We start from the raw sequence: 26,665 nt of genomic DNA on the forward strand, positions 1-26,665 counted from the left end.
TTTCTCTATCACTCTGACTCTTACCAGTCCCAACCAGTTACAAACCCAACCAGAGCCGAACCAGAGCAGGCAATGAGTACTAGCCAATCACAGGTAAAGTAGGACGGGTAATGCCTTCCCCATTCCTCCATGCTTCCGCCATCCTAGCATCCTAGGAAATACAAATTGGTTCACGGTTTTTGGCCAAACACAGCTTATAAGTATTTTCCCAAGCTATAACAAACTCTGCTCAATAACAAATAAGTTATAAAACTTAATTTAATAGTTCTGGTGCACCCTAAACCTAAACATTTCACTTGACCTCGCAGGCACTTAATGAGTGCTCTAAATACATCCATGGTGCAATCCATGTTGTCGCCTCATCTTAAATGATTATACCGTTTTCTTCCACACGATGGCGCCATTTCACCGATGAGGCGAAAACAGACCGCCCCGCCTGTAGGCGGACCAGTACAGTCGTAGCCTGTATCGTCAGACCAGACATTGGATACAGACAACAACAGTGACAGTCAGATCGAGACCGCATTTCTGTATGCAACCAGCTATGGGTGTAGTCTGACAAGTGGAAACAGTAGCGCACCGCAATATACCTCGAAGTTTTATCCTCATGAAGGAGCTCCGTCCTGGCTGAGTTTGGGAGATGGGAGTACTAAATATTGCAGACCAGGTACGCCGAGAGAAAAAGCGCTCCGTGTTTGTGCTGTGGCGCAGTCTAGTTGCTGGGAAAGCCCTGCTCTTGTGCGCAACATACAGCGTCTTATTCGTTGAGCAAGTTGTTTCATTTTTAGCTAATTGGTGGTGCATGTTTATTTACGTTGGTATTGGACACATAATGATGTAATCCCCTGTGATTAGCAACGCTTGGCAAGGTTATCACATACGTTGTTGCAGCTCTCGTCTAGGCCCTGCTCTGGGTCAGGGCCAGCTCTGTAGCAGAATTAGGTGAGACAAGGGCCCGCAGGCCTCAGCCAGGGCTCAGTGTATTTGCTGGAAGGAAACCAGAATTGCACTCTGCTACTTAACGCTACAGTAAACGCACTAAATTCAACATGTATCACCAGGATAGCATATTTAACCATTTCACTGAGTAGTTAATTGCTATAAACAAAATGTGACCTGCTCAGAGAAATCGTAGTGTGATGGACATATCCGAGTCGTCGCTCCGGATCAACGTTAACGTAATTGTATGCAACGTAACTTAGCAGGTATTTCTGTGTTGCAGCCTCCACTGGTCCAGGCCATCTTCAATCGTAACGCTGAAGAAGTTAAACTATTATTGCACAAACAGGAGGAGGATGTCAATGCACTGGTATGTATTATGTTGGGTACTTTCAGTTACAATGCAAACGGGGTTCGTATCATGAAGGACTTGGGCCCCGTAATCTATATCCGTTAAACATGGAGCTTAAACGTCATGTCCCCCTTAATTGATTATACGTTTATCCCATAGGACCAAGAGCGCCGTACGCCACTTCATGCTGCTGCCTGTGTGGGTGACGTCCATATAATGGACCTCCTCATTGAATCAGGTGAGCGAGCTGTATGCTACTAATACTTGGCTGTGTGTTTAGAATTTGGAGTCCTCTGTGTTAGTGAAATGTGGTGCATACTTTATCCTTTGTCACCACTCCAACAAACACCCCCCTCATTGTCAGTTCACTGTGCAAGTGTTGGGCCCCCCCCACAGCCGTGTTAACCCTTAAAATGTTGTTGTCTTTGTCTTCCAGGTGCCACTGTAAATGCTAAAGACCATGTATGGTTGACCCCGTTGCACAGGGCAGCTGCTTCCAGGAATGAAGTAAGCAATAAACTCATATCCCTTTGCCATTTCGAGGAGCCTAATTATCTCGGAGTCAGATGACTTCATTCTCTAATTTCATTATGCATTTACCCACAGTGACTATAGAGCTCATTTAGATGTATGCACCAACATATTGTGCTGACTGAAGGAAATGCAGCAAGCTGCAGATATGATATATGCTTTAAGCTCTTTGTGATTTCTTTCTTCTCCCCAGAGGGCAGTGGGTCTGCTGCTGAGGCGCGGAGCAGAGGCAAACGCACGAGACAAGTTCTGGCAGACACCGCTGCATGTGGCTACTGCCAACCGTGCCACACGCTGCGCTGAGGCCCTGCTGACCCAGCTGAGCAACCTGAACATGGCAGATCGCACCGGCAGAACTGCCCTGCACCACGCAGCTCAGAGCGGGTTCCAGGAGGTGAAACTTGAGTTATTGGCTTCCCTCTTTGAGATTTTCTTAAATCATGAGAACCTATAAGTGGGTTTTTATACAATTTATTTGTTTGTTTCACAGATGGTGAAGCTGCTGCTGAACAAAGGGGCCAACCTGAGTGCCATCGATAAGAAGGAAAGACAGCCTATCCATTGTGCTGCTTACTTGGGTAAGCAAGTTTCACTTTCTTGCCAATGCTGCACAGCACACACATTCATTGTCAAATAGCGGTAAAAGCTCCTATTGTTCATGACAAGTTTCACTCAAATGAAGAGCAGTGACATTGCCAAGTCCTTACGTCATAATCTGGGGGTAAAAGACACTACAATCACTGAATGAACCAATTGTTGTCTCGTTTACTTAAACCTCTCTTGGCCACTATTGCTTTGAATCTGTCAAATTTTAAAATACAATTTGTGTTAGAGATAATACTGAAATGTTTGCTCCTTTCTTTTTGTCATTCCCATAGGACATTCAGAGGTTGTTAAGTTGCTGGTGTCCCGCAGTGCAGACAAGAGCTGCAAGGATAAGCAGGGTTACACACCTCTCCATGCTGCTGCGGCAAGTGGTCACCTCGAAATTGTAAAGTACCTACTGAGGATGGGGACAGAGGTGGGTGATTTTACTTTTTTTTTTTCCTTTCTAATATTGATTTTTAAACCAGCCCAATTAAGCTGCCACATTGTCTGTTTCATTAAATGTCCCAGGCTGCGTTTCACCAATTGTCTTCTATCATCCTGCTGAAATCTGACATGTAATTGAAGGTTTCCAGGAATCCTTCCTTTCAGGCTCTAGGCTCAGTCTGATCTTGTGTCACGTTTGGGTTTTTTCTCAGATTGATGAGCCCAATGGCTTTGGAAACACTGCACTCCATGTGGCTTGCTACATGGGGCAGGAGGCTGTGGCTACCGAGCTGGTGAACCATGGAGCTAATGTTAACCAGCCCAACAAGTGCGGCTACACCCCTCTGCACCTGGCTGCCGTCTCCACCAACGGTGCACTCTGTCTGGAGTTGCTGGTCAACAATGGGGCAGATGTTAACCAGCAGGTATGAAATGCGCTGAAGAGTCTCAAATGGAAAATACTTTCCTTACTGTTATTTGTTTGTTCCTGTTATTAGTAATCATGTAATTTAGTGATAATAAAGTCTTTATTATAATTTTCTGTTCCACTAAAAGTATATATGTGGTAATGCACTACATTTTGTTTGGTTAGGCTCAAAGATCAAAGATGAAAATCATTTAGGCATACAGTAGTATGTGTTTAAAAAAAAAAAAGATTCATATGCTATTGATCATTCATCTTTTTATAGCCTACAAGACCATATACATTATGCTGTTGCCCAATTTCAATTACGTTGTCTCAGAATATGAGGCATAGTAGTCTATTTAGTGGAAAGTGAGACTTGTAATTGTATTACTTTAAATTAATAGCAGACAGTTCAGAAGCACTGCATAGAACATGTAAAAACACGCATAATTTTGCCTTAATTGAAAGTTGGAAATTCTCAGTTGTCAAACTGGCCCTGTAGCAGCTTTCTGAAGCTTGCTCACTAATCATCAGTGAACTGTGGTTCTATTGTGACTATTGGGTCTCTGAACTACCCTCAGGATGAAATAATATGAGTTTTATATTCTGTTATTTTTTTCTTTCTTTTTTTTTTTTTAGAGCAAAGAAGGGAAGAGCCCCCTGCACATGGCAGCCATTCATGGACGCTTCACACGCTCTCAGATCCTCATCCAAAACGGTAACCAATGACCGATCCGTGAGAAAATGTTGGTCCCGGCTTTTCTCTCTTCCTAATGGGTCTTTCATTCACTCCCTCTTTCTTTACTTTCCACCAGGTGGGGAAATTGATTGTGTGGATAAGTATGGCAATACTCCTCTCCACGTTGCTGCTAAGTACGGCCATGAACTGCTGATCAGCACTCTAATGACCAACGGAGCAGACACGGCCAGGTATCGGAAAAACCTTAAGTGGTATTACTGATGTGTATAAACGTGCCATCAGGTTGTAAAAACACAATGAAGCACAGCCCTTAATACAAGGAAGCATTAATGTATACTGTATATGAGACATGAGAGTATATGAGTTGGGTTTAAATAGGGGTTACATTTTTAACGTTGACTATTTTCATTTCTAACATTCTGTTTGTATGTTTTTGGCATTTCTAGACGTGGGATCAATGGAATGTTCCCCTTGCACTTAGCTGTGCTGTACGGGTTTTCAGACTGTTGTCGCAAGTTACTCTCCTCAGGTTTGTCTTTGTTCCATAAAAGTTTGCACTCCGATTTAACATAGAAATCTTCCGTTGTCGATGTTACCGCCAGCTGTTTCTTCATTACCCTACAGGTCAGCTGTATAGCATAGTTTCATCCATGAGTAAGGAGCATGTACTTTCGGCTGGGTTTGACATAAACACCCCTGACAACTTTGGGAGGACCTGTCTACACGCTGCTGCCTCTGGAGGGTAAGATGCAGAATCTGTTTTGTCACTGGGATAATAAACTGACCCAAATTGTTTTGGGATTACACGTGATCTGTAACATATATTTATTTTTTCCCCCCCATGGACGCCTTCCTTTACAGAAATGTTGAATGTCTGAACTTGCTCTTAAGTAGCGGTACCGACTTGAATAAGAGGGACGTAATGGGAAGGTGAGTTTCCCCATCATCTGTGTAAGATGTTTTAATTTGCTGCCGCTGTAACAGTGATTTTTGAAGTGCCACCTAATACATGTAACTATTCTTAGTCGCTGTCATTCTCTCTCCTTGCATTGTCCCTGCAGGACACCGTTGCACTATGCGGCTGCTAATGGGAGGTACCAGTGCACTGTGACCCTGGTGGGCGCTGGCGCTGAGGTCAATGAGCCTGACCAGACAGGCTGTACTCCCCTGCACTACTCTGCCGCCTCCCAAGCCTTCAGCAGGTAGGAAAACTTGTCTCTCTCCTTCTGTGTTCTCACTGAAATACCAGAAGCAAAACAAAGAACCAAATTGTGTTCAAGTTTGGCAGAAAGTCAACAATGATTGCCTGGTGAAACTGTCGTATTGGCAGGTGGATTATTTGGTGAACAAAACAAAAACTTTGTTTCTTTACCTTATCTTTCAGTTTTTGTTTTGTTTTTCTCTCATTACTTATACTTCTTCAGTTCAAGCAGTTCACTGAATATTTGGTTTCATGATCAAATTGCATGAGCAACATCAAGCTTTCTTAGATAACAGTGTAACTATCTGAACAACACACCAAGGAAATGTGTTGGTTTGTAATGATGTGTGTTATACTGACTTCAACGTGTTTTTTTAAATTTAACTTTAAAGGAACATGCCGACTTATTGTGACTTTAGCTAATTCACTGTAATCCCCAGAGTTAGATGAGTCGATACATATCCTTCTCATCTCCGTGCGTGCTGTTAACGCTGCCTGACGCCCCCAGCATTAGCTTAGCCTAGCACAGATCCTGCAGGTAACTGGTTCCAACTAGGCTACTGCTCCGAATAAGTGACAAAATAACGTCAACATGTTCCTATTTACATGTTGTGATTGATTTGTATAGTCACAGGGTGTACAAATAACGTCACATGAGACACAGCCATCTTCTAACCGTATACATACTGGGAACTATAGTCTCAGAAAGGCGAAGCTGCTCTGGGCTTCTCAGGTGCCGCAAGCATATCACTCCGCCCAAGTAGCAGTGCTTTGCCTTTCTGAGAATATAGTTCCCAGTTTATATACGTTAGAAGATGGCTGTGTCTCATGTAACGTTATTTGTACACCCTGTGACTATACAAAGCACAACATGTAAATAGGAACATGTTGGCGTTATTTTGTCACTTATTGGGAGCAGTAGGCTAGTTGGAACCGGTTACCTCCAGGATCTGTGCTGGGCTAAGCTAATGCTGGGGGCGTCGGACAGCCTTACAGCACGCACGGAGATCAGAAGGGTATGTATCGACTTGTCTAACTCTGGGGGTTACGGTGAATAAGCTCAAGTCCCAATAAGTCGGCGTGTTCCTTTTAACACACCACACACAAAACATACAATTTGCAGCATGAACATACCCACCCCCCCCACCTTCGTCATCACCACCCACCCAGACAAAAATCAAGAAAAGATGACACAGTAACTACAATATTCCAGACCAATATTCAAGACCATTCAACAAAATAACAAAATAGACAATGAACTATAAACCAAATAAACGTATGTATAAATGACAACACCATAAGCCACCCTAGCCAAATCACAAGCCCACTCTTGAATTGACGTCTCAAAGTTTATTGAATCAAAGCATTTGTTTTTTTTCTTCAGAGTTGATCGTCATTTTACTGGGAACCATCAGAATGATGAAGATGAGGCAAAGGAGTCGTACTTGTGAGTTGTTTTTATTTTTATTTTTTTCTTCTTGTCTTTCCTCAAATGCATTGAACCATGACTAATGTGATCACGGCTTCATATTCAACAAACTGACCAAGACTGTGGAAAACGTTTGTGCGTAGCGGCCCCTGAATGAAATGCCTCTGGTCTTTATCCCCTCTCTACATTTTAATCGTGTCTTGTAATAACAGCTGCTTGGAGCATCTTTTGGACAATGGTGCCGATCCATCGATGGTCAACTCAAAGGGTTACAGTGCTGTTCATTATGCAGCTTACCATGGCAACAAACAGAACCTGGAGCTGGTGAGTTCTTCCTGTTTTAATCTGAAATCACAACTTCACTTGGCACGTGCATTAATCAGTCATATGTTACACACTCTCATACACTTGAGGGTTTTTCCCGCCGTTCTAAGGCTTAGGCCTAAGTGTTTGAGCACCGCCTAAGCGTATGAATGTAAAAACAATGTGATGAGTATCTGGACAACGAGCCAACCGTTATTACACACCAATGGAGCTGATGCACGGAACGAGCATCCACTCGTTGTTTTCGTCACACCTGCTGCATTATAGTTGGGTCACACTGTGGAACTAGGCATGGGCCGGTTACCGGGTTCAAAGTATACTGCGTTTTGAAAAAAAAAAGTCATGGTTTCAAAATCACTCAAATTTTCTGTCATACCCTTGAGCTGTTTGCTATGAGTCGTCACGGACAGGAAGTGCAGTTTAGAAATCCCTCTCCCTGCCAGTGTGCAGTGTGTTTAAAAGTAAAATACATTGTGTTCAAAGGAGAAAATAAATAGTTGTTTACCCAGACATTTCAAAATAATACATTTTTAAGCTGTAATTGCAATACTGTGAAACCTTGATATTTTTGCTGAAGGTTGTCATGCTGTCAGAATCTCATACCGGCCCATGCCTAGGTGACACAAACAGTGTCACATACACAGACGCACACACAATGCATGCTGCCCACACGGCAGCGGGTGTGCGGTGGAGAGAGCGAGGTGTGTGTGTGTGTGTGTGTGTGTGTGTGTGTGTGTGTGTGTGTGTGTGTGTGTCTGTGTGTGTGTGTGTGTGTGTGTGTGTGTGTGTGTGTGTGTGTCTGTGTCTGTGTGTGTGTGTGTCTGTGTCTGTGTCTGTGTCAAGTATGAAGTAGCAGTAAAGTTAGAGCTGTGAACATAGCAGCGTAGTCTGTGTACCGTTTATCCGTCAGTGAAAAAAAATGCTGTAACTCCTCAAGACCCAAATCAAGTTCCTGTGTCTTACTTGCTGGTTAAAGAAAGTGAAGGGTTTAGCCACGGAGCTAGCGACAAATTCAGCACAGACTCACTAACTTAAGGTGGGATGGCTTTAAGGTGGACCAGCTATTCCTCTTTTTAATTTTTTTAAGATGGTTTTTTTGGGCTTTTCCGCCTTTTTAATTTAACAGGACAGCTAGGTGAGAAAGGGGAGAGAGGGGAAAGACATGCAGGAAATCGTCCCAGGTCGTCACATAACTGTCAAACTGGATAATAAAAGAAAGTTCTGTGGCATTCATTGTTTGTTTTATGTTTCACAAAGAGTTTAACTTGAGCCAGACAGACAACAAAGATAGAAATAATATCACTTCCATACAAGGATAGAAGTATACAGTTGGTAAAACATGATAAAATATATGACACAAACTGGTATCGGATCGGTGCTCAGTATTGGCCAATACGCAAGTTCAGGTATCCGAATCGGTATCAGGAAGCAAAAAATGGTATTGGGCCATCTCTACTAGATTCATTGAAGGTGGTTAAAATGACGTGATATCCTGCCGGCGCGCCCGATTTTATAGCGAGCGAGCAGAGGTCGCGCACGGCACTTCTTTTATTTATTTGTCTCAACGGCGGAACAGGAGGCCTGAACAAATTCACCGGCAACCAGATGCCAGGACTCTCGGAGTGACTGCAAGTCTCTCTTGTAAACTTACTGGGTTAAGATGAGTTCTTTTATGGTGAATTAAAGGCTTGATCCGACAAAGTAGGTCATCGAATCAAATCGAAGCATTGACGGCAATGCTGCTGCCAGTTCTGCCGTTGTTTACCTTTTTTCTTCTTCTTCTAGTCCGTAGAAAGAGCAACGTCGGTAGTATTTGTTCATTAGCACCACCGCTGTTCAAGAGAAGACTGCAACTAGTGTCGCGAGCACCAGCGCAGGTATAAATGGTCACGGCGATCCCATGACGTCACATTTGCACGCGCCAGCTGGGCTGCGTCTAGTATATAAGAGCCTTAAGACTTTCTTAGGTCAACACATTGAATTGATTTAATCTGTGCTCTAGCTGAGTGAAATATGTTTCATAGAAGTGTAAGCCAAAAGGATTAGTTAATGGGATCATTTTGCTGGCTGTGCATGATGAAAAATGTTCAGGTATATAATTAATATGTGTAGCATGTTGTGTTTTACTTCTTTCCTCTCTAAATTTAATTAAATCATCTGTTGTGGTTTATTATCCAGCTCCTGGAGATGTCTTTTAACGCACTAGGAGACATAGAGAGCAGTATTCCAGTCAGTCCTCTGCATCTTGCTGTAAGTGTTTCACATTTAGCCAACCCCCTGGGTCAAAACAGGTTGTAATCAACCTCCTTAATGTGGACTACATGCAGAGTTGTGAATGCTCTCCTCTGCTCCTCAGGCTGATAAGGGCCACTGGCAGGCGCTGCGTGTGCTGACGGAGACTGCAGCCTATGTGGACATGCAGGATGCTGCAGGCCGTTCTGTGCTCTACTTGGCTGCCCAGAAAGGCTACGCCCGCTGTGTGGAGGTGCTGTTGGCTCAGGGGGCCTCCTGTCTCCTCAATGACAACCGCCTCATGTGGACCCCAATTCATGTTGCAGGTATAGTGCTCTCTGCTGGAAGATTTCATGGCACAGCATTGTTTCAGATTGCTACCACCCTGAATAGTGTTAATTTTATGTTACAGAGAATATACACATATACTGTGTGTGTGTGTGTGTGTATGTATATATATATATATATATAATTAATTATCTCTCTCCTATACTTTGTTTCATGCCAGCTTCCAATGGTCACTCTGACTGCCTGCGCATGATGATTGAATATGGGGAGGAGGGGGATCTCACCAACGTTGCAGACAAATTTGGCCAGTGAGTTGTTTTCTTTTGAAAAGCATGGCTTTAGATAATTTGACTAATGAGCATACAGTGAAAAAGCACATATATTTATTGTCACTTCTGTCCCCTTCAGGACTCCTTTGATGCTAGCTGTTCTGGCAGGTCACACTGACTGCGTCCACTTCCTGTTGGAGAAGGGTGCCTTTCCAGATGCCAAGGACAAGAGGAGCAGCACGGCTTTGCACAGAGGGGTAGGTCAAAAGCGCTGCACCATAGCAGAGCATCAGCTGCACCACAAAGCTCATACAAGACTAACTGGTGGTTAAAGTGCTGGTGTTGGTTAACTACAACAGAAGTCAACATTGACAGTGTAAAGTGTTTCACCTACATTCTCATTACCAAATATAGTAGTTAAGATTAGGGGTGCGACAAAATATCAACACGGCAGTATATATTTGTGCGATATGAGAATTGATACACTGGCACCAAATACTGATATTTTGGTTTACAAAGTTAGACGTTCGATTTCCCTGCTCCAGGTTTTCGCTACTTCATGGTTCCTTGAGGTGGCGCTCAACACGTTAATGAGGTAGCACCTTTTTATATGGAGAGTGTGGCCAACTCAAATAATGGGTGCCCTATTGGATACCAGCGTCAGATGACTCTAAAGTGTAACCCTATGGTGCGAATATGCTATCTTTAAATAAATCTCTTATTTTCACCATCATCAACATTTGTCAATATGTAAAAGGCCCTTATGGAAATATTCCAGTATATATTTACCTTCTATATCGTCAATGGGCCTAAATAAAAAATGCCCATGTAGTGAGTGACCACGTCGCCTAATAAGTCTCTGAGCAGTGTTTACCTTTCTAATGTCTGCTAGCATACAGGCTAACTATAGCTAGCTTTGTGTGTAACGTAACAAAAACCCACCCATCTCAGAGGAGTGAAGCTCAATATTTCATTCAATAAAATTATGGTACAAAAGAAGCACTAATGCCACAAGTCTTATGTTGACAACGTGGACGCAGATATAGGAAACTCCGAAGGCAGTCGTAATATTTACCTAGCAGGCTAGGCTAACGCTGTTGCGCTAACGTTTGCAAACGTCGGCGTAGAGTTAGCTAGCTGTCTAGACTTGTGAAAAGCCGAACAACACCCCAAGCTGTGTTTCACTTTCCCTCCAATATTATTTTGAAGATAATAAAGACACCTGGACTCGGTCGAGACCAAAAGCCATAGCTATGACTGTGGCAAGATCACAAGCATTTAGGTACATGGAGTGCTAGCGAAAAAGCTAACGCTAGCATAAGGCTAACTTCAAACTTCATTCATTTCTAAAGCAGTGTTAGTTTTTTGACAGCATGGTACACATTAACGATGGTATTACTATATTTGTCCTATGTAATTTGTTATCATATCAAAGAGCGAAATTGACATTTACCTCACACAATAATGAACAGCTCCCATACTTTTTGCCTTTTTGGTTCACGGGGGGACTTGTGAAATCTTTTGCTACTTCCCTGTCTTTCATTGCAGCCAAATGCGCAACAATTGGGCATTTTTTTCAGTGATTTTTGTCATTTTTTAAATATAATTTATTACATTTTTCCACTATTCCATGCACTCTGTCAATGGGAATCAGATGAATGTTGGTATCAAACATGGAGTCCACGAAACACGTGACCACCTCGGAACCAATCACATAACGGGATAGCTCAGAACATTCGATGCCCTAGTTGGCCACACTCTATATAAAGGCCGCTAGAACCAGGGAAACTTGAACATAAGTTAACTAGCCTAGGGAGAGGTTTTAAACTGGATGGGGGACAGCAGTTTGAGGAAAATAACCGATGCCACAGGCACGTTTAAGTCCAAAGTCTGGACGCATAGTTGCTCTATAGTTCTGTAATTTTAATTTACAGACTGAAAAAGAATTGTGCCGTTTTCTAACAGTTGGACTTGCGGTAAATAAAAAGAGAAAACGTGAACTTAACCTTTTCACAAGCATTTTCTATTCATAGTTAGACCGATATCGTGATGTATCATCATAGGATTGTCTAGCAATATATTGATTATCGCAGAATTGCTGTATCGTGATATTATCGGTACCGTGAGCCTTGTATCGTAACCGTGAGGTACCCTGTGATTCCCACCCCTGGTTAAGATAATCCAGTTAAATGGGTACCTACCTGATGATGAAGTTGTCTCATCACCCCTCGCTGGTGTTTGTTCAGGCGGTGTTGGGCCATGATGACTGCGTGACAGCCCTGCTGGAGCACAAAGCTTCTGCACTGTGTCGGGACATCCAGGGTAGGACACCGCTGCACTATGCTGCATCCAGAGGCCACACGGACATCCTGGCCAGTCTGGTCCAGGCCGCCATGGCAACAGACCCACACGATAAACTGCTGGACAACAAACAATACACCCCATTTCACTGGGCTGCTTACAAAGGTTTGCTTAGTTTGAATGACTGGAAATTGCCAATCTCTAAATGTTGCAATTAATCACCGTAGCAACCGTGGTCTATAATGCTGAATGTGTTTGTTGTCAGGGCATGAAGACTGTTTGGAGGTTTTACTTGAATTCAAAACATTTATCCATGAAGAGGGAAACCCGTTCACCCCCCTGCACTGTGCTCTGTGAGTATTAACTTGGCATATGCTTTTGTCTTGTCTTACTGTCTCAAAACTAACAAATAAACACACAATTTCTAGGTTTAGATGAAGTCATCATTTCATTAACTCGGCCGTCTTGCTTGCAGGATGAATGGCCACAGCGGGGCAGCAGAGAGGCTGCTGGAGTCTGCTGGGGTCCACATGATCAACACCAGAGATGCCAAAGGAAGGTGAGACTGCAGAACAAAAGATGTAATTCATTTACTTGGGTACATCCGAAAGAAAATAGAGCCTAAAGAAGTATCTTTTTTTTTTTTTTAATTTTTTAAAGCTGATATCGAATGTATTTCTCATCATTATAGAGAAAGCAGTGTTACCGAAACCTCTTCCTTCTTCTGTCTATTCAAGTAATCGGTCATGAAGGCCTCATGCATTGTACTTAAAGTGCTCATATTATGCTCATTTTCAGGTTCATAATTGTATTTAGAGGTTGTACCAGAATAGGTTTACATGGTTTAATTAATAAAAAAACACCATATCTTTGTTGTACTGCACATTGCTGCAGCTCCTCTTTTCACCCTGTGTGTTGAGCTCTCTGTTTTAGCTACAGAGTGAGGCATCTCACTTCTGTCACACATGCGCAGTAGCTAGGTAAGGACTACTAGCCAGTCAGAAGCAGACTGTGAGGGCATTCCACGCTAGCAGCTAGGCGAGCATTATAACGTGTGTTACAAAGTGACGCACGTTCATCACGGAAGTAAAGGCTGGACTACAATAGAGCTGTTTGTTAACTGTGTTTTCTGTTGGAGATGGTAAGTCCCTTTGGGGTGGACTTTGGGCTTTGTCACTTTGTAAACTTATAACGTGCACAAAAAAGATATAAAACACAATAAAGGAAAGGGAAAAAGCCAAAAAGCATAATATGAGCACTTTAAAGCCTGCCCCTGAAACTTTAACACTGATCATTTTCGTAATTGTTTGGACTGTCTGCGCCTGTAGGACCCCACTGCATGCCGCTGCATTTGCTGAGGATGTCGCAGGACTTCAGCTGGTGCTTCGCCATGGGACAGAGATCAACGCCGTGGACAATAGTGGATGCTCTGCTCTGATGGTAGCTGCTGACAAGGGACACAGTGGCACCGTGGGTAAGTCTTTGACTCGTTATACTTGTGGGATTCTGAAGAGCTAGATGTTTCCTTAAAGGTCCTGTGGCATGAAAATTTCACTATGAGGTTTTTTAACATTAATTTGAGTTCCCCCAGCCTGCTTATGGTCCCCCAGTGCCGCCCCCCACACCCCCCCTCTCCTCCTCAATACCTACAGACACAGAAATGGCACATCCTAAGGAAAGCTCATTGTGGGACTGGCTCTAGTGGCTGTAATTCTGCACCAAGGCAGAATTTTGGGAAAGAGACTTCAGATACAGTATTAGGGGACCACTAAGGCCTATATAAAAGCATCCAAAGAACACCATGTCATGGGACCTTTTAAGAATACATAGCTTGTTGTGCATCGCCTCTAACTACAATTGTCAGATCAGGACATCTGTAGTTGCAGCAAATACATGTCTTTGTTGTCACCCAGCCATCCTCCTTCACCGGGCCAAGGCTGACCTGACACTGCTGGATGAGAACAAGAACACCGCCCTGCACCTGGCCTGCAGCAAGGTACACAAAGCTCCACTGTGGTGTTCTGAGCATTAACACCTGAGTGTAATGTTGTACCCTATCTTTGCGTGCAAAACAACTCTATAGATGGAAGCCCACACGTTTTTTCCACTAGTCTTTTTGTTTTGTCCCTCAGGCTCATGAGATGTGTGCCCTGCTGATTCTGGGAGAGATCCACAGTCCCACACTTATAAATGCCACCAACTGCGCTCTGCAAATGTGAGAAGCTAATAACATATTTAAGCTATTAATAAAAAAAGAACATGGCGTTTATTGGGATTTTCTGTAAATAATTGTGAGCCTACATTTCTACAAAAGCACTTTTAGGTCAATAGCCTTGAAATACTGTGTTTGATTGATTCCTCTGTTTTACACCTGGCCACCACTGGAACTTATAATAGTATGTCTGCCAGCTGTCTCTCACACCCTCCCCTGTTCTCCTCCAGGCCCCTCCATCTTGCAGCACGTAATGGCCTGGCTACGGTGGTGCAGGCACTGCTGAGTAGAGGAGCCACTGTGCTGGCTGTGGATGAGGAAGGTGAGGCCTTTTCATGCTTTGTAAGCCAGTTCAGCTCATGCAGTATGTGCAGTAAATGCTGTATTACATTTAAGTAAGACAACATATATATAATGTTTTAGCTTATTGACTATAAGTGATATATGCTATTCTGCTGACTATTTCTAAAGGTGTATGATGAACACACTAGGGCTGCCCCCTCTTCGACGATTTGTTGACTAATCTATCACAATAAAATATAAACACAAGATTTTTGTGGAGAATCAAAGTTTTGCAGATCTGTCGATGAAATCAACTAATCAATATTGTGTCGGTTGACTACGAATTTCTTTAGTCAAGGACAGCCCTACACCCCACGCCTGCCAACTAAAAGTCAGTGATTCAAGTCATCAGTCAAGAAGACCTCGAGTCGACTCATATAGTCAGTCGAATCGCAGCTTCTTTTATTTATTTTTTCTTTCTTTTTTGGCTGTGCAGTGCAGGAGCCATTGTATGGCAGGCTGTACATTTAGAAACCGAGTCTTGTCTGAAAATTACCCACCCAAAAAACAAACCGTGATAACAGTACATAATGGTAATAAAAAGGCAGGGCAGCGCAAATCGCGTCTGTTGGCCCTCCGGTGTTGACTGTCAATGAGGTCGGCTAAACAACGTCTGAACCAGACGATAGTACCTCCTCCTTTACTGCCATCCCTTGTGACTAAGTGCTCAGCTGACAGCGCTGTCAGCATCCTTGGCAGGAGAGGCGCTCTGCGGTGTGCTAGGATTTTACAGCTACATATCACAAAATGACAGATGATAAACAAAGGCATTAAAACCTGGGGTTTTGCAGGTAAAACAGGAGACTACTTCCAGGTAGTGTACAGTGGGTTTTTTAGAGCTGCCCAACTGCCGACACTGATGAGACCAATGACATTGAACCAAAAATGTAAAGTTGCATGGCGTAGAAACAAAACGTTGAGTAGAAAGGTGCTTAAAAGCTGCATGAAACTGATGAAAGCTGCAGGGTGATGATTCTCTGTGGGTTCATCATTACTCGCGACACCCTTTTTTTTTTTTTTTTTTTTTCTCCTTCAAAAACGTTTCCCAAATGTAATTCACATGTGATGTTCAAGTTGTATGTGAGCACTCATGTGAATTTGTTGTCTGTCAATCAGGCCACACCCCAGCCCTGGCCTGTGCTCCCAACAAGGACGTGGCAGACTGCCTGGCTCTAATCCTCTCTACCATGAAGCCTTTCCCCCAGCGGGACCCTTCCTCCTGCTCCTGCTCCTCTCCCACTGTCTCCCCCTCCCCGGGTCTCAACTTGCTGAAGCACTGCGGCATCACCGCCGCCTGCGCCCCCCTGCCCAGCAACGGCCTCCACAATGGCTACGTCAAAGACCGCCACGGTGCGCCGGTTGGCCTGGACGGGTGTCTGTCTGAGTGAGGTCACGTGCCCCCCTCAGTCAGCTGCTATCACCATCATCACCACCGGGGGGGGAGGGGGAGGGGGGGAACTCCCTTTAACATGGCCCAGAGGACCAGGAGAGCACCCACCCACATGTCTGTTCTCTGTGTATGTGTGTGTGTGTGTGTGTGTGTGTGTGTGTGTATATGTGTGTGTGCACGTGAGTGTCTGGTCTTCTCTTGAGGTGCAGTCAAACCTAATATGCAATTAGATCCCATTCCTCCATCTCCTAGTAGTGCTTAATAGGACGGATGGAATAGAGGCCGATTGCTCTACAGGGTCACTCAAATGAAGTGTGGCATCCAAAAGCAAACACTAGCAATCTGGCCATCTCTAAATAATTTAACCCTTTAAAACCCATGTCGACATAGTTAAATAACCGACATATAAGAGCATGGAAACCTCTGTATCTTCGACTGTCTTTCTCTTCATATCACTCAATACAAAAGTCATATCGTGTTAAATCAGTTGTGGTGACCTTGTAGAGGAACATACAGCCTTCCCAAAAGAATGATCAAAGAGTTTCTTTGTTTGATTCTTTAATTTTTTTTTTTTTTTTTTTTTCACTTTATTTTGTATTTTGTTTTTAATTGTCCGTTAGCCTAGATTTTTATGAAGGAGACACACAAGGGAAAAATCAAAATTTTGCTTAAGAGTGCAATGCTTGTGTACTACAGTACAATCCGGAATTTGGAAAAGGGTCACAAAGATGTTGATTCCATAGTGTACTTTAAATGTACGGCCTAGAATCGTTTGGCATTTTATGATAATTTGGTAATGCTGCTAAATACGTTAGCATGTCTCCTTCCAAAGGAGAGCCACGTGCGGGTCAGCGCTGCGACACGGATTTGTTCTTAATGCTGACGTCATGTTTTAAAGATGCTAAATAAGTGTTTGTTAAGATAGAATGTTTCTAAGCATATAACTTATGACCAAAGTTGATCAACACTATTATGGCTATAAATTATTTATTTGAGATGAACTGTACTGTATAGAGAAAGACAATAGATCTCGATATACCTCGTCAACTCGTTTAGCAGCTGCTTCATCTTCACCCAGGGTCCGTAGGCCTAATGTTCTCTTTTTGTAGGACTAGAGAACTACTGTAGGATAGTGACTGACCTGAGGCCTTGTTTATTATTTCTAGATGAAGGCTTTACTAGTAATATCTGCCAACAACACCTCATCAAAGCATCATATTTCTGAGCACATAAATGAACAAGCCATTTCAATTTATTTCCCATCTCTTTAAACAGTGTTTTTTTTTTTCTTTTTTTTCAGATTTTGAATGGCCTAGTTATCGAAAGAGAGCAATCAGTTTTGGTTTGTAGGCACTTCTTTGTGTTTCTGAAGTTGAACCGGCCATCGGCTTTGTGGTTTTAACAAACTCGCACTAAAGAAGTATTTCTCGGAGCTGGTGAACTAGTCTCAAACATCTAATGGCTTCTATCTCAACTTCTCAGTGGTCAAACTCTGGTCAATTTGAACAGATAAAGAGTAATGACTGCTGTTTTCATTGGGCAGTTTTCAAGCAATAATTTCTTTTAGCCTTTTTTTTTTTTTTTATTTTATTCTTAAGTTTAACGTTATTGAATAGACAATCACTGTCACAAGGGCTTTTGTTTCCCTGGAATGTGTTTTGATTTTTTTTTTTCCCTTGTTTTTTGTTTTTGTTTTGTTTTTATTATTTCATGAAAAATTACCTAAAGACTAAACGAATGGCTCTGTGTGTGCCGGGCATTTTATTGTCAGTGTCAACACAAATGCACTGGATTGCCTTTATGGCATCTCATGAAATGCCTTTTGACCCATGCCTTTCGTGACACATCATTTCAGTTGGATTGCGTAATGGCAGAGTATGATGAGCCCTGAGACCAATTTAGCTTTCCACCCATTTGATTGCAACAGCATTGAACCACAGTTGCACCCATACTATCTAGTGGGGGAGAAAAAAATGTATATGTTTCGGCATTATCAATGACCAGGAAGTTGATAACCTTTTTATAGAGGCTTTATAGGGCTAAGAGGAAAAGGAGAGGGATCTTTGCTTAGGCCAATACCTGTTTAGATTTCAGGAATAGCAGAAATCCAAATATGTGCTTTTTGGTGTTCATTTTGTTGTCTACTCATCCCATTTCTGGTACTAACGATGATTGTATCGGACCACTAGAGCTGTTTGTGACATGTTCTATCTATGCTATTTTTTTCTTTTTTTCTTTTACCATCTGCTGGTGGTTAAATTACACTGAGTCAGATTGTTTTCATTGGTGTGATAACTTCATATCCACTGGTAATGAAGTGGCACAATTGCACACATTAGTTGACTGGATGAGAGATGAGGACCTAGACTAGGCAATGCCGTTTAGATACCCCTGCAAAAGTCTTCACGTTATTTTCTTTTACTTGATTTCCTAAAATTTCTAAAACATTTCAGAGCAGTGATTTCTCAGTCAGTGTCGTAGATTCGTAGTTGGTATTTCTAATTGACCTCCATAACTGACTGAAATGAAATGGAACTACTGTAATTGCTGATCGCCCAGCCTTTTGTTCTCTTGATCAATTAATTCTTTCCATGAGAACAGCTATATTACTAACTTTAGGGATAGGTACAAAATTTGTTTATCTCAGGATCTGTGCTGAAGCAGCAGGCAGAATTTATTAATCCAATCAGATCTCAGCAGGATGATTATGTCTACATTATTGTGATGGGATGATTCATGATTTAATTCATTTTTAACCCTAATCCCACAGCACTTAATTAGATAGTCAAGCATGCACTTTAGTACAGTCAGGTTCTAAGTGTGCGAAATAGAGCAGATGTAATGTATGTACTTATGTTTACATGCATGTGTGTTGCTGCTGAATACAGGAAGGTAGAGTTGCAAAAGACAAGCAAAGGCTGCAACAAAAATTGTACTCTAACAATGCATTATTTAAAAAAAGAAAGGAAAAAAAAAACAAGTGTCTCTAAATACTTTGGGACATTGTCCACTGCCCACTGACTTTTTTTGTGTTCTATATTTCTGGGCAACCGGCCCAAAAAAGTGACATGGTTACATTACCCAGCCTACTGTTAATAATACAGACTGTGGCCTAAGTAACTTAAAGTCAGTCCAGTGATTCAACAGACACCTCAGGCAGGCTCCTCAAAATACTCAAGATACTCTCTGCCATCTGTAGGTGCTGTCAGACCGGTCTTTTCGGGCAGGGATTTTTTTTTCTCTCTCTTGAGATGTCCTTATCTGACCAGTATATGGAGCCATTGCCCCTGTATCTATACAAGTTGTAACTGAATCATTTTGTTTTATCACAGTATTCTTATACATGCTTTTTTATTTGTGTGTACCAGTGATAACCGAGTGATTGTGCATGGAGCTACATCACAATTTTGATACAGTAATGATTGAGCAAGTGGAGCATATACAATATATCTGGTGTCAGAAACGGAAAGCAATGAAAGGTCCAATTGTAGCAATAGAGAGTGTGTGTAATAGTTTGCAGCACAAATATTGCACTGCCATCCATTTAGGCCAATTCAGTAAACCATAGCATAAATGCCAATGGAAGATTTAAATGCGGGTTGGATGTTCTAATCTTTGGTCACAAATAAGGCCTGTTTGCCAAAATGTGTCGAGAGAGGGAAAACTTCTCAGTAAAGCAGCAATGGATTTATGCATATGTTCAAGCAGTTTACAGTCTCACCATCAAATCTGAGCCATGAATTTTCTGACTGAAATGAATGTAGGGTCAGTTTAGAGCAGGGCAATTTGCTTTCTCCCGACTTTAAACTGTTGCTCTTCATTTGTCTTGCATAGATATGATTATACAGGTAGCATGTAATAACCTAATTCTCTACATATTATACAGTATGTGTAGTAGTCTTCCTGCATTGAGGGTCTGGATTTTTTTAATTTTTTTTAATTTGGTATTATTGTGAGAGTATAGGCCTGCTGTTGTGTAATATTCTCTCTCTCTCTCTCTCTCTCTCTCTCTCTCTCTCTCTCTCATATGTATGTGTGGAGTGTAGTCTACAAGGTAAACAGGACAAGAGTTCAGATGAATTTAACATTCATGTTCATCCATTCCATTGAGATTGCCTTACAGTACAGTAAAACAAGAGGGACAAAAAGGTCTACAGTAGATATGATCACACATACTCGTATATAGCCTATATTTGACAAAAATGCACCTACGCTACACCCATTTAGTGCCATAGAAACCTTTATTTGCCTTTAGACATATTCATACTTGGTCAGTAACTTATTCAGAAGTAGGCAGGATTATTACAGTTTTGTGTTTGGAGCTGCATGTCTTCACCAATTATATTAGTCAAAGAGATACTATATCAACTTTTGCATGGAATATTAGTACTTTAATGCAAGTATTCTGTTAACATTTGGTGTTGGTAGAAGTATATTGTATAATTGGACAATTTTGAAGAATATAGTTAGTCCCTTTGATATTGGCAAAGCAATCCCTTGGTTGTGTGTTAGTTTAACAAGGTGTGTGTATGTGTGTGTTAGTTACCAGGAAGAAGAAAAAAAAAGTTTTTGATGTCGGAAAAAAGCATGTTATATATAGAATTGATTTGCCTCAATGGATGTCTCGGTTCTTACTTGAAGTAAATGGCAAATTTCAATTCAACTCTCTGATCCACTGTTGAGCCTTTTGCCTTAAAAGCTGAAAAAGGAGATGATACCTGGCAGTACCTGATAAATTGCATCACCTGTAGAGTTATGCTACTTGGTTGGATTGCAAAAAATAATTTTGTTCTTATAAACATCTTTGGGTGTCGAGAAGCACACAAATCAATTGAGGTAGCACATAGCTTAAGGTTGCCATGGTGCAGAGATTGTCATAAGAGGTTAGGATATCGCCATTTTGCCACTGTGAATGAATGAATTCAAAATTCACTCGTAAACAATCAACTTTGGCTTCTCCGTCATCCAGAGCCAAAAGACACTGAGGATAAAAGTGGTGTACCTCAAAAAAGATAGTCTGATGGAAAGGAAGTTCTTGTGAAATATGCTTGTACAGCTATGCTAACAAAGAGTTAAATCACGTGGTCCATCTTGTCGTGGGTAGTGTAATTCTGCTTAAACCAGCCTAAATCTGAGATGTATCTATGCGGAAGTGTTAGATTAGTGTCGGCCGATGTCTCGTGTTTCCTATCTTTGCAAAGGTGCAGCCAACTGCCCCTTGTAACTTTGTATTGGACCTGCAGTTTTACCTCATCAATGATCTTTTGTGTGACGACGCTGACAGTTATCTGTGATTTCTTCTTGTTTCTCGTGTGTGTGTGTGTGTGAGAATATACGAACGAAAACATTTTTCAACAAAAAAGCATAGTTACCCTGTTTCAACATGTTTCTCTTCATTATAACCATCAGATGAGTCTTTTAATGGTGAAGGGTAGTCTAATTTAAGGCGGGAAATAACGGTAGCTATAAATCTTTTACCTCTGTAAGTCAAAACAATACAATTTGACTGTATGACTAATGCTAGTTTGTCCGCCTTCCCTGCCTGAATACTTGGTTATTAATCTCCCCCCCCCACCAATATGACCGGTGTAATATCGAGCACAGTGGTGGCATGGTGCCTTTTATTTGTTACTACCGAAAGGTACGGTCTTCCATTTGTTTTTCCCAGAAGCCTTATAATGGGAACAAAAGAAATTACACTGAAGGTACACGACTACAGTAGATCGGCTCATATTCCCTCTGTGATCTGAGAGGGATAAAAAAGCCTAAATAACTCCTCCTGTAATTGTCTGGATTTTGTCATGCATTTCCAGTGACTGAGTGCTCCCTTTGGGTGGCAGAATAAATTGCACATTTACTGATGCGATTTAGGGCACATCAAACATTGATTGGATGGGAATCAATAGTACGAAAGCACAAATCCAAAGAAGGCACCTCGGGGCTCGGTTGGCTCATCCAACACCTAGGAGTGAAGGAGCCTATAGACCAAATTTAGGCAAAAGATGAGCGGAAAAACATCGGTCTCCTCTGAGTGCAGAGAACATGAGGTCTGATTGTCAGTAACACGTTAACTGTAGAAAGACCATTGTCTTGAATTTCAGAGCTTTGTTCTGATTGTTCTTCTCAACTCTTTGGTGTTCATCGACGATTCGTAACTTCACAGACCAAATTGTGAAGTAATGCGGTACCTGCATTCAAGATCAAGTTTAGGCAAACTGTTGTGACTGCGTTGCAAATTGATTGTAGAGATTTGTTTTGTGTTCTTTAGGGTAGACGGACTACAAATAGGGTTGCAGTAGTAGCTGTGTGCAGTGTTAATAACCGTGTGTTCATTCTATAGAAGTGAAGTAACATTTGTTGTCTTACCACGACATTAAGGCATGACTCATCTTCTCTCAAGCTGACCTCGTTTGAAATAGACAAAAGATAAAAAGTGCAATAACCTTTTGTTTATCATTGCTTCCTCAGTTGGAAAAAAATATTTAATATGCCCTTTTTGTTAACACCAAAAGTCACTTATCTGTAGCAAATTAGGGATTTCAAGTCGTCCTTTTGTTTGTATTCAGAGAGGTGGCATTTGATAGTGTGAGTGTTTGATATTTCATTCTTAAAACTGTGATCAATATCCAACTTTTAAAGCTGCCTGCTCAGAGAAAGGACTGTGCACAAGTTGACTGGTAGATTTGAGTAGGTGGATTTTTTTTTTTTTTTTTATATATCATCCTTAAGGAAGGACTTTGATGGTATTGTAGTTTGGACTTCTGGTTTATAGCCGGTAGACATGTTCATTTGCATGTGTAAATGTGTATATGCATCCTCTTCCTCCTTGAATGAAATGTTTTCTCAAAAATATTTAGACCTGCTGTCAGTGACGTATGCGGATAAAAGGAAATATGAAATGCCTTATATTTGTTTTCAATGTTAAGCATTAAGGTTTCTTATGTGTCCATCCCTTTTCAGTGTGTAGCCTAAAGCTTGTACAGTTAAGAAACTCGTGAGATTTATATCTACTGTATAGCCTATGTGTTTTCAGAATTTGTTATTGGAGGTCCTGTGATTGTGGTTTTAGAGAAACATTCCCCTCTGAAAGTGCCGTTTGTTTTCACCAGCAGAGGATGTGTCTTTGGGGGGAGGGCGGTGAATTTACACAAAGGAAAACAAATGTTCTGAACACTTTCCAGTGTTTTAAGATTGAACCTGTTGAACTGAATGACACAAAGTATGTTTGCAGGTGAAATAAGGCAGCAATTTTCTGATGGAGCACCTTATAGACTTGCTCCTTCTGTGAGCGCACAATGGAAATAGTCTTACACCAAGCTTGATTACTCTAAAGCAGAGCCATATCAGAGAATTTGCCCATTAGGAGCCCCCTTTTGAATGTGCTATTAGGAATAGCCTATTGTAGGAAAGGATGTAATACTGCATGTTCTGTGACATTTTAGTAGTGGGTAGTCCCTTTCATGTTTTTATGTTGAGTCCGCTTCACTGTAGATGTTGCCACCTCATTGCAACTCACAAGCTATTAACAATCCTCTCACAACTGGACTTAAAGCAGGCATTGATCTGCTGCTGAGGCAGCCTTAATTCATAGCATATTTAAAAAAAAAAAAAAAAAAAAAAAAGATGATAGGTTAATGGGTTGCCTGATTTACTTTGAGTGGCTTATCTGGGGAAATACAAAGGAGCCCTTATTGTGAGGCGAAGGACTCTGAATCAGGGCATGTGATGAGTTACAATCAAATAGTTTCACAGTGCACCTTCACACAAAAAGAAAACTTAAAAAAAAAAAATAGTTGGCTCGTCCACCCAACATTCCAAAGTTGATTTAATTTTCCACAATCCTGTCCCGCTGATTGAGGAAATCTTTTTTGCTTTTTCTGGTGAATGAAGTGGGCATGTGTTTCAATGACAGGGTTCCCTATTTAGCCTAACGCTGATTACCTCATTTACAAATCTGCAAATATACTATTCTACTGTGTAAAGGAGTCAATGCCATCACCAGCAGCGTGGTCTCCACACCTGTGATGACAACAGGACCAATGAAATTAGCCAATTTAGAATATGACCAGTCCGAAAATAAAGGGTGAAGACTCAGATTAAAATTTTTGTAAGGCAGAATGGGCCTCTAAGATTTCTCACCACAGCTGCTACACCAGTCTGCATCTGGAGCTATCATGAAAGGGGCAATTTTTGTGTCTTAATTTAGCTGTCAAATCAACATTGCACATTATTTTACAAAATAAAGGTGAAAAAAAAATTACAGTTGTTACACACCGCTCTTTAAACGCTGACTGGAATAGCAACTGTTGGCACTAGCGTGGTTCGAGAAGTCAAGCCGAAAGCCTGGCGTATCTCACGGTTATTTAAGTGAACGATTATGTTAGCATCACTTGCTGTTTTTCAGTAGCATTTCTCCTACCTCCTTGTTTTGCAGCCTTGAGTATTGTTTATCTTTCCACTTGTTCTGACAAAAAAAAAAAGTCTATTCACAGTACGGGAATACAGATTTATCATAAGCAATGGTAGTTATACATAAAAAGTGTGCTTGGTTGTGCTGTATGTGTATATGTCTATTTGACGTTGAAAAAAAAAAAAAAATATTTATGAGAAGCATTTATACAACAAAATACCACTGGAATGTGAAGCCAGACAATGTTATGATGCAGATTATGATGATAGTCTATCCCCTTTAACATTCAGTTGCGAATGGTCCGAGGATTCATCTTTTTTTTGAAAACAAGTAACCATGCATTGGCTTTTTTAAACACCATCTATTTCTTTGGTTCCCTCTTGTGCGTATACTTCCCTGTCCAGCCCTAGCATTATTTCAACGTTTACAGCTTCATTCTTGGTCAGCCATTGATTGCCCTGTAGTTGTAATGATACCACAGGTTGTCACCAGGGAGATAGTAAGGTGGATTTGTAATTCTGTATGGGGGCGAGTTTGAGCCCCCCCGAGCCGTATGCCTTGGAATCCATTTGTCCACTCCGAACCAAATTCTGCTACATAGGTGTCTGTCTCCACACTGCCCTGACATTTTAATTTCAGTTTGACTACAAGGGGTACAGTACAAGGTGAAAGGTTTGAGGTTTTCTGACCAGGGCCCCCCACTAACCCATCCACCCCACCGCCCACACCCACCCACGCCTAATCCAGGACAGGACCAGCCCCACTCCCCCGCCACCCACCCTCTATTTTACCTAAACCTCAAGCCATTCATTTGATTTGTTTTGGATTTTTTCGACAATGCAATCCTGAAAGCACTTTGCCTTGTTATTCCTTTGTGTGAACATGTGAATGATAATTTGTTACAAAAATGTTAAATATGTAAAAGATCATTCACTGTTTTGGAAAAACCTGCATCTGTCTTTCTGACGTTAACAGAAAAGGAAAAAAAACAATTTAGTGACATTAAACCTGAATCTATTTTATAAAATGTTTGCTGCAGCCAATTGGTCTTGTCATTCAGTATTGTGGCTTAGGGTTGTTTGTGTTCAATAAAGTGCTATTGCTAAATATTTTCTGAGTGGGATTATTTCTTGACAATGTTTTCAGGTCACGTAGGTCTCATATTTACATGATTAATCCTGAACTAGTTGTTCTGTTCAATTCACTCGAGTAGGAGCTACATGAAGCTGAGTACAGTAGAAAAGAAAGCTTCCACTTCTTTATCTGAAAAAGACTGAATCAAATCCTTTCAATGTGAAAATGCCGACTCAGAGGTTTTTGAGTTGTTTATCTTGACTCAAATGATGAGCTGATAGGGATGATGAAGCAAGGAAAAGAGCTTGATTGGATTTGCCAGAGTAAAGTGTTTGTTGCCACTGTCATTTAGTGGTGCTGCAGAGCAAGTTTCAGAGAATCACTCATGTTTTAATCAGCAGGATCATACCTTTTTATGTATTTATCAACTTTCAAAACGGTCCACACCTTTGTCTCCGATGTTCCTTGTAATACGTCTAACAGTACAAAGACAAGAGAATACAATACTGAACCATGCTCATGGACCTGAAATAATTGCTACAATGAATGAATACTTTTATTCAAGTGCCATACACCAAACGGGTGTGAAGCCCATAAAGGATTTCAAAACCTTTACGTACTGAGGCATCAGAAAACGTCAGCAAAAAGACAGAAATGTAAATATTGCAGTAACCAGTTGGACGTTAACTGTGCTAACGCTGCCTGAGGCTTCATTTTAATTTTAACTCAACCTCATGCATTGTGATGACATTGGTGTTGGAACATGCAACTACAGTGGTAGTGACTGATGACTCAGGTTTTCAATGTGCTGCTCTTTCTGTTATACTCACACTCATACTGGCTGCTGTTCATTTCCTTCCTGTTTACCTTCTGCCACATAAAAGGAATTGCAACTGATGTGTTGGAAATTATTAAAGGAATAAAAAAAACTGCACTCTTTCAGAAATTGAGAAATATATGAATTTATTACATTAATTCCCCCATTTCATTCAGATACCCACATGAAGGAGTTATACTAGTATCCTTTTGCTGATACATGTCCGTAAGTGTAACATCATTTATCATTTTGAAATGAAATAATCTTTTATATTCAACATATTTTTTTATGTTATGAACACAACAAACTGGTATTGTACTGGTTATTTCTGTCAGTTTTAGGCAATTAGTTTATTATGTGTGCCTTTAATAATTGTTTTTGCATATTTTTTCCTGTCCATGATAGAATCAGAAGCT

At 41.3% G+C, this 26,665-nt stretch overlaps 1 protein-coding gene across 1 annotated transcript; it reads left to right on the plus strand.

Annotated features, from left to right (window-relative positions):
• The first annotated feature begins 493 nt into the window (after positions 1–493).
• Positions 494–15,975, plus strand: ankrd52a (ankyrin repeat domain 52a). The gene is made up of 28 exons (XM_028582373.1): positions 494–667; positions 1,223–1,309; positions 1,451–1,529; positions 1,728–1,798; positions 2,016–2,216; positions 2,313–2,400; positions 2,701–2,843; positions 3,067–3,279; positions 3,900–3,978; positions 4,076–4,190; positions 4,407–4,489; positions 4,585–4,702; positions 4,822–4,890; positions 5,022–5,162; positions 6,546–6,608; positions 6,803–6,914; positions 9,093–9,164; positions 9,271–9,472; positions 9,655–9,742; positions 9,843–9,960; positions 11,950–12,169; positions 12,270–12,357; positions 12,480–12,563; positions 13,333–13,478; positions 13,918–14,000; positions 14,137–14,219; positions 14,447–14,538; positions 15,675–15,975. Exons 1-28 carry the CDS (start codon positions 641–643, stop codon positions 15,944–15,946), a joined length of 3,237 nt encoding a protein of 1,078 aa, XP_028438174.1. The 5' UTR covers positions 494–640; the 3' UTR covers positions 15,947–15,975.
• The last annotated feature ends 10,690 nt before the right edge of the window (positions 15,976–26,665 follow it).

The sequence above is a fragment of the Perca flavescens genome, chromosome 7 (assembly GCF_004354835.1).
Source record: "Perca flavescens isolate YP-PL-M2 chromosome 7, PFLA_1.0, whole genome shotgun sequence".
NCBI classification, from domain to species: domain Eukaryota; kingdom Metazoa; phylum Chordata; class Actinopteri; order Perciformes; family Percidae; genus Perca; species Perca flavescens.

Excerpts from the sequence above, each read along its gene's own strand:
- ankrd52a (XM_028582373.1), top strand. The coding sequence starts at position 641 with ATGGGAGTACTAAATATTGCAGACCAG. Across the intron at positions 9,961-11,949 it reads GCACGGCTTTGCACAGAGGG|GCGGTGTTGGGCCATGATGA; the intron begins GTAGGTCAAAAG and ends GTGTTTGTTCAG. Across the intron at positions 12,358-12,479 it reads ACCCCCCTGCACTGTGCTCT|GATGAATGGCCACAGCGGGG; the intron begins GTGAGTATTAAC and ends TCTTGCTTGCAG.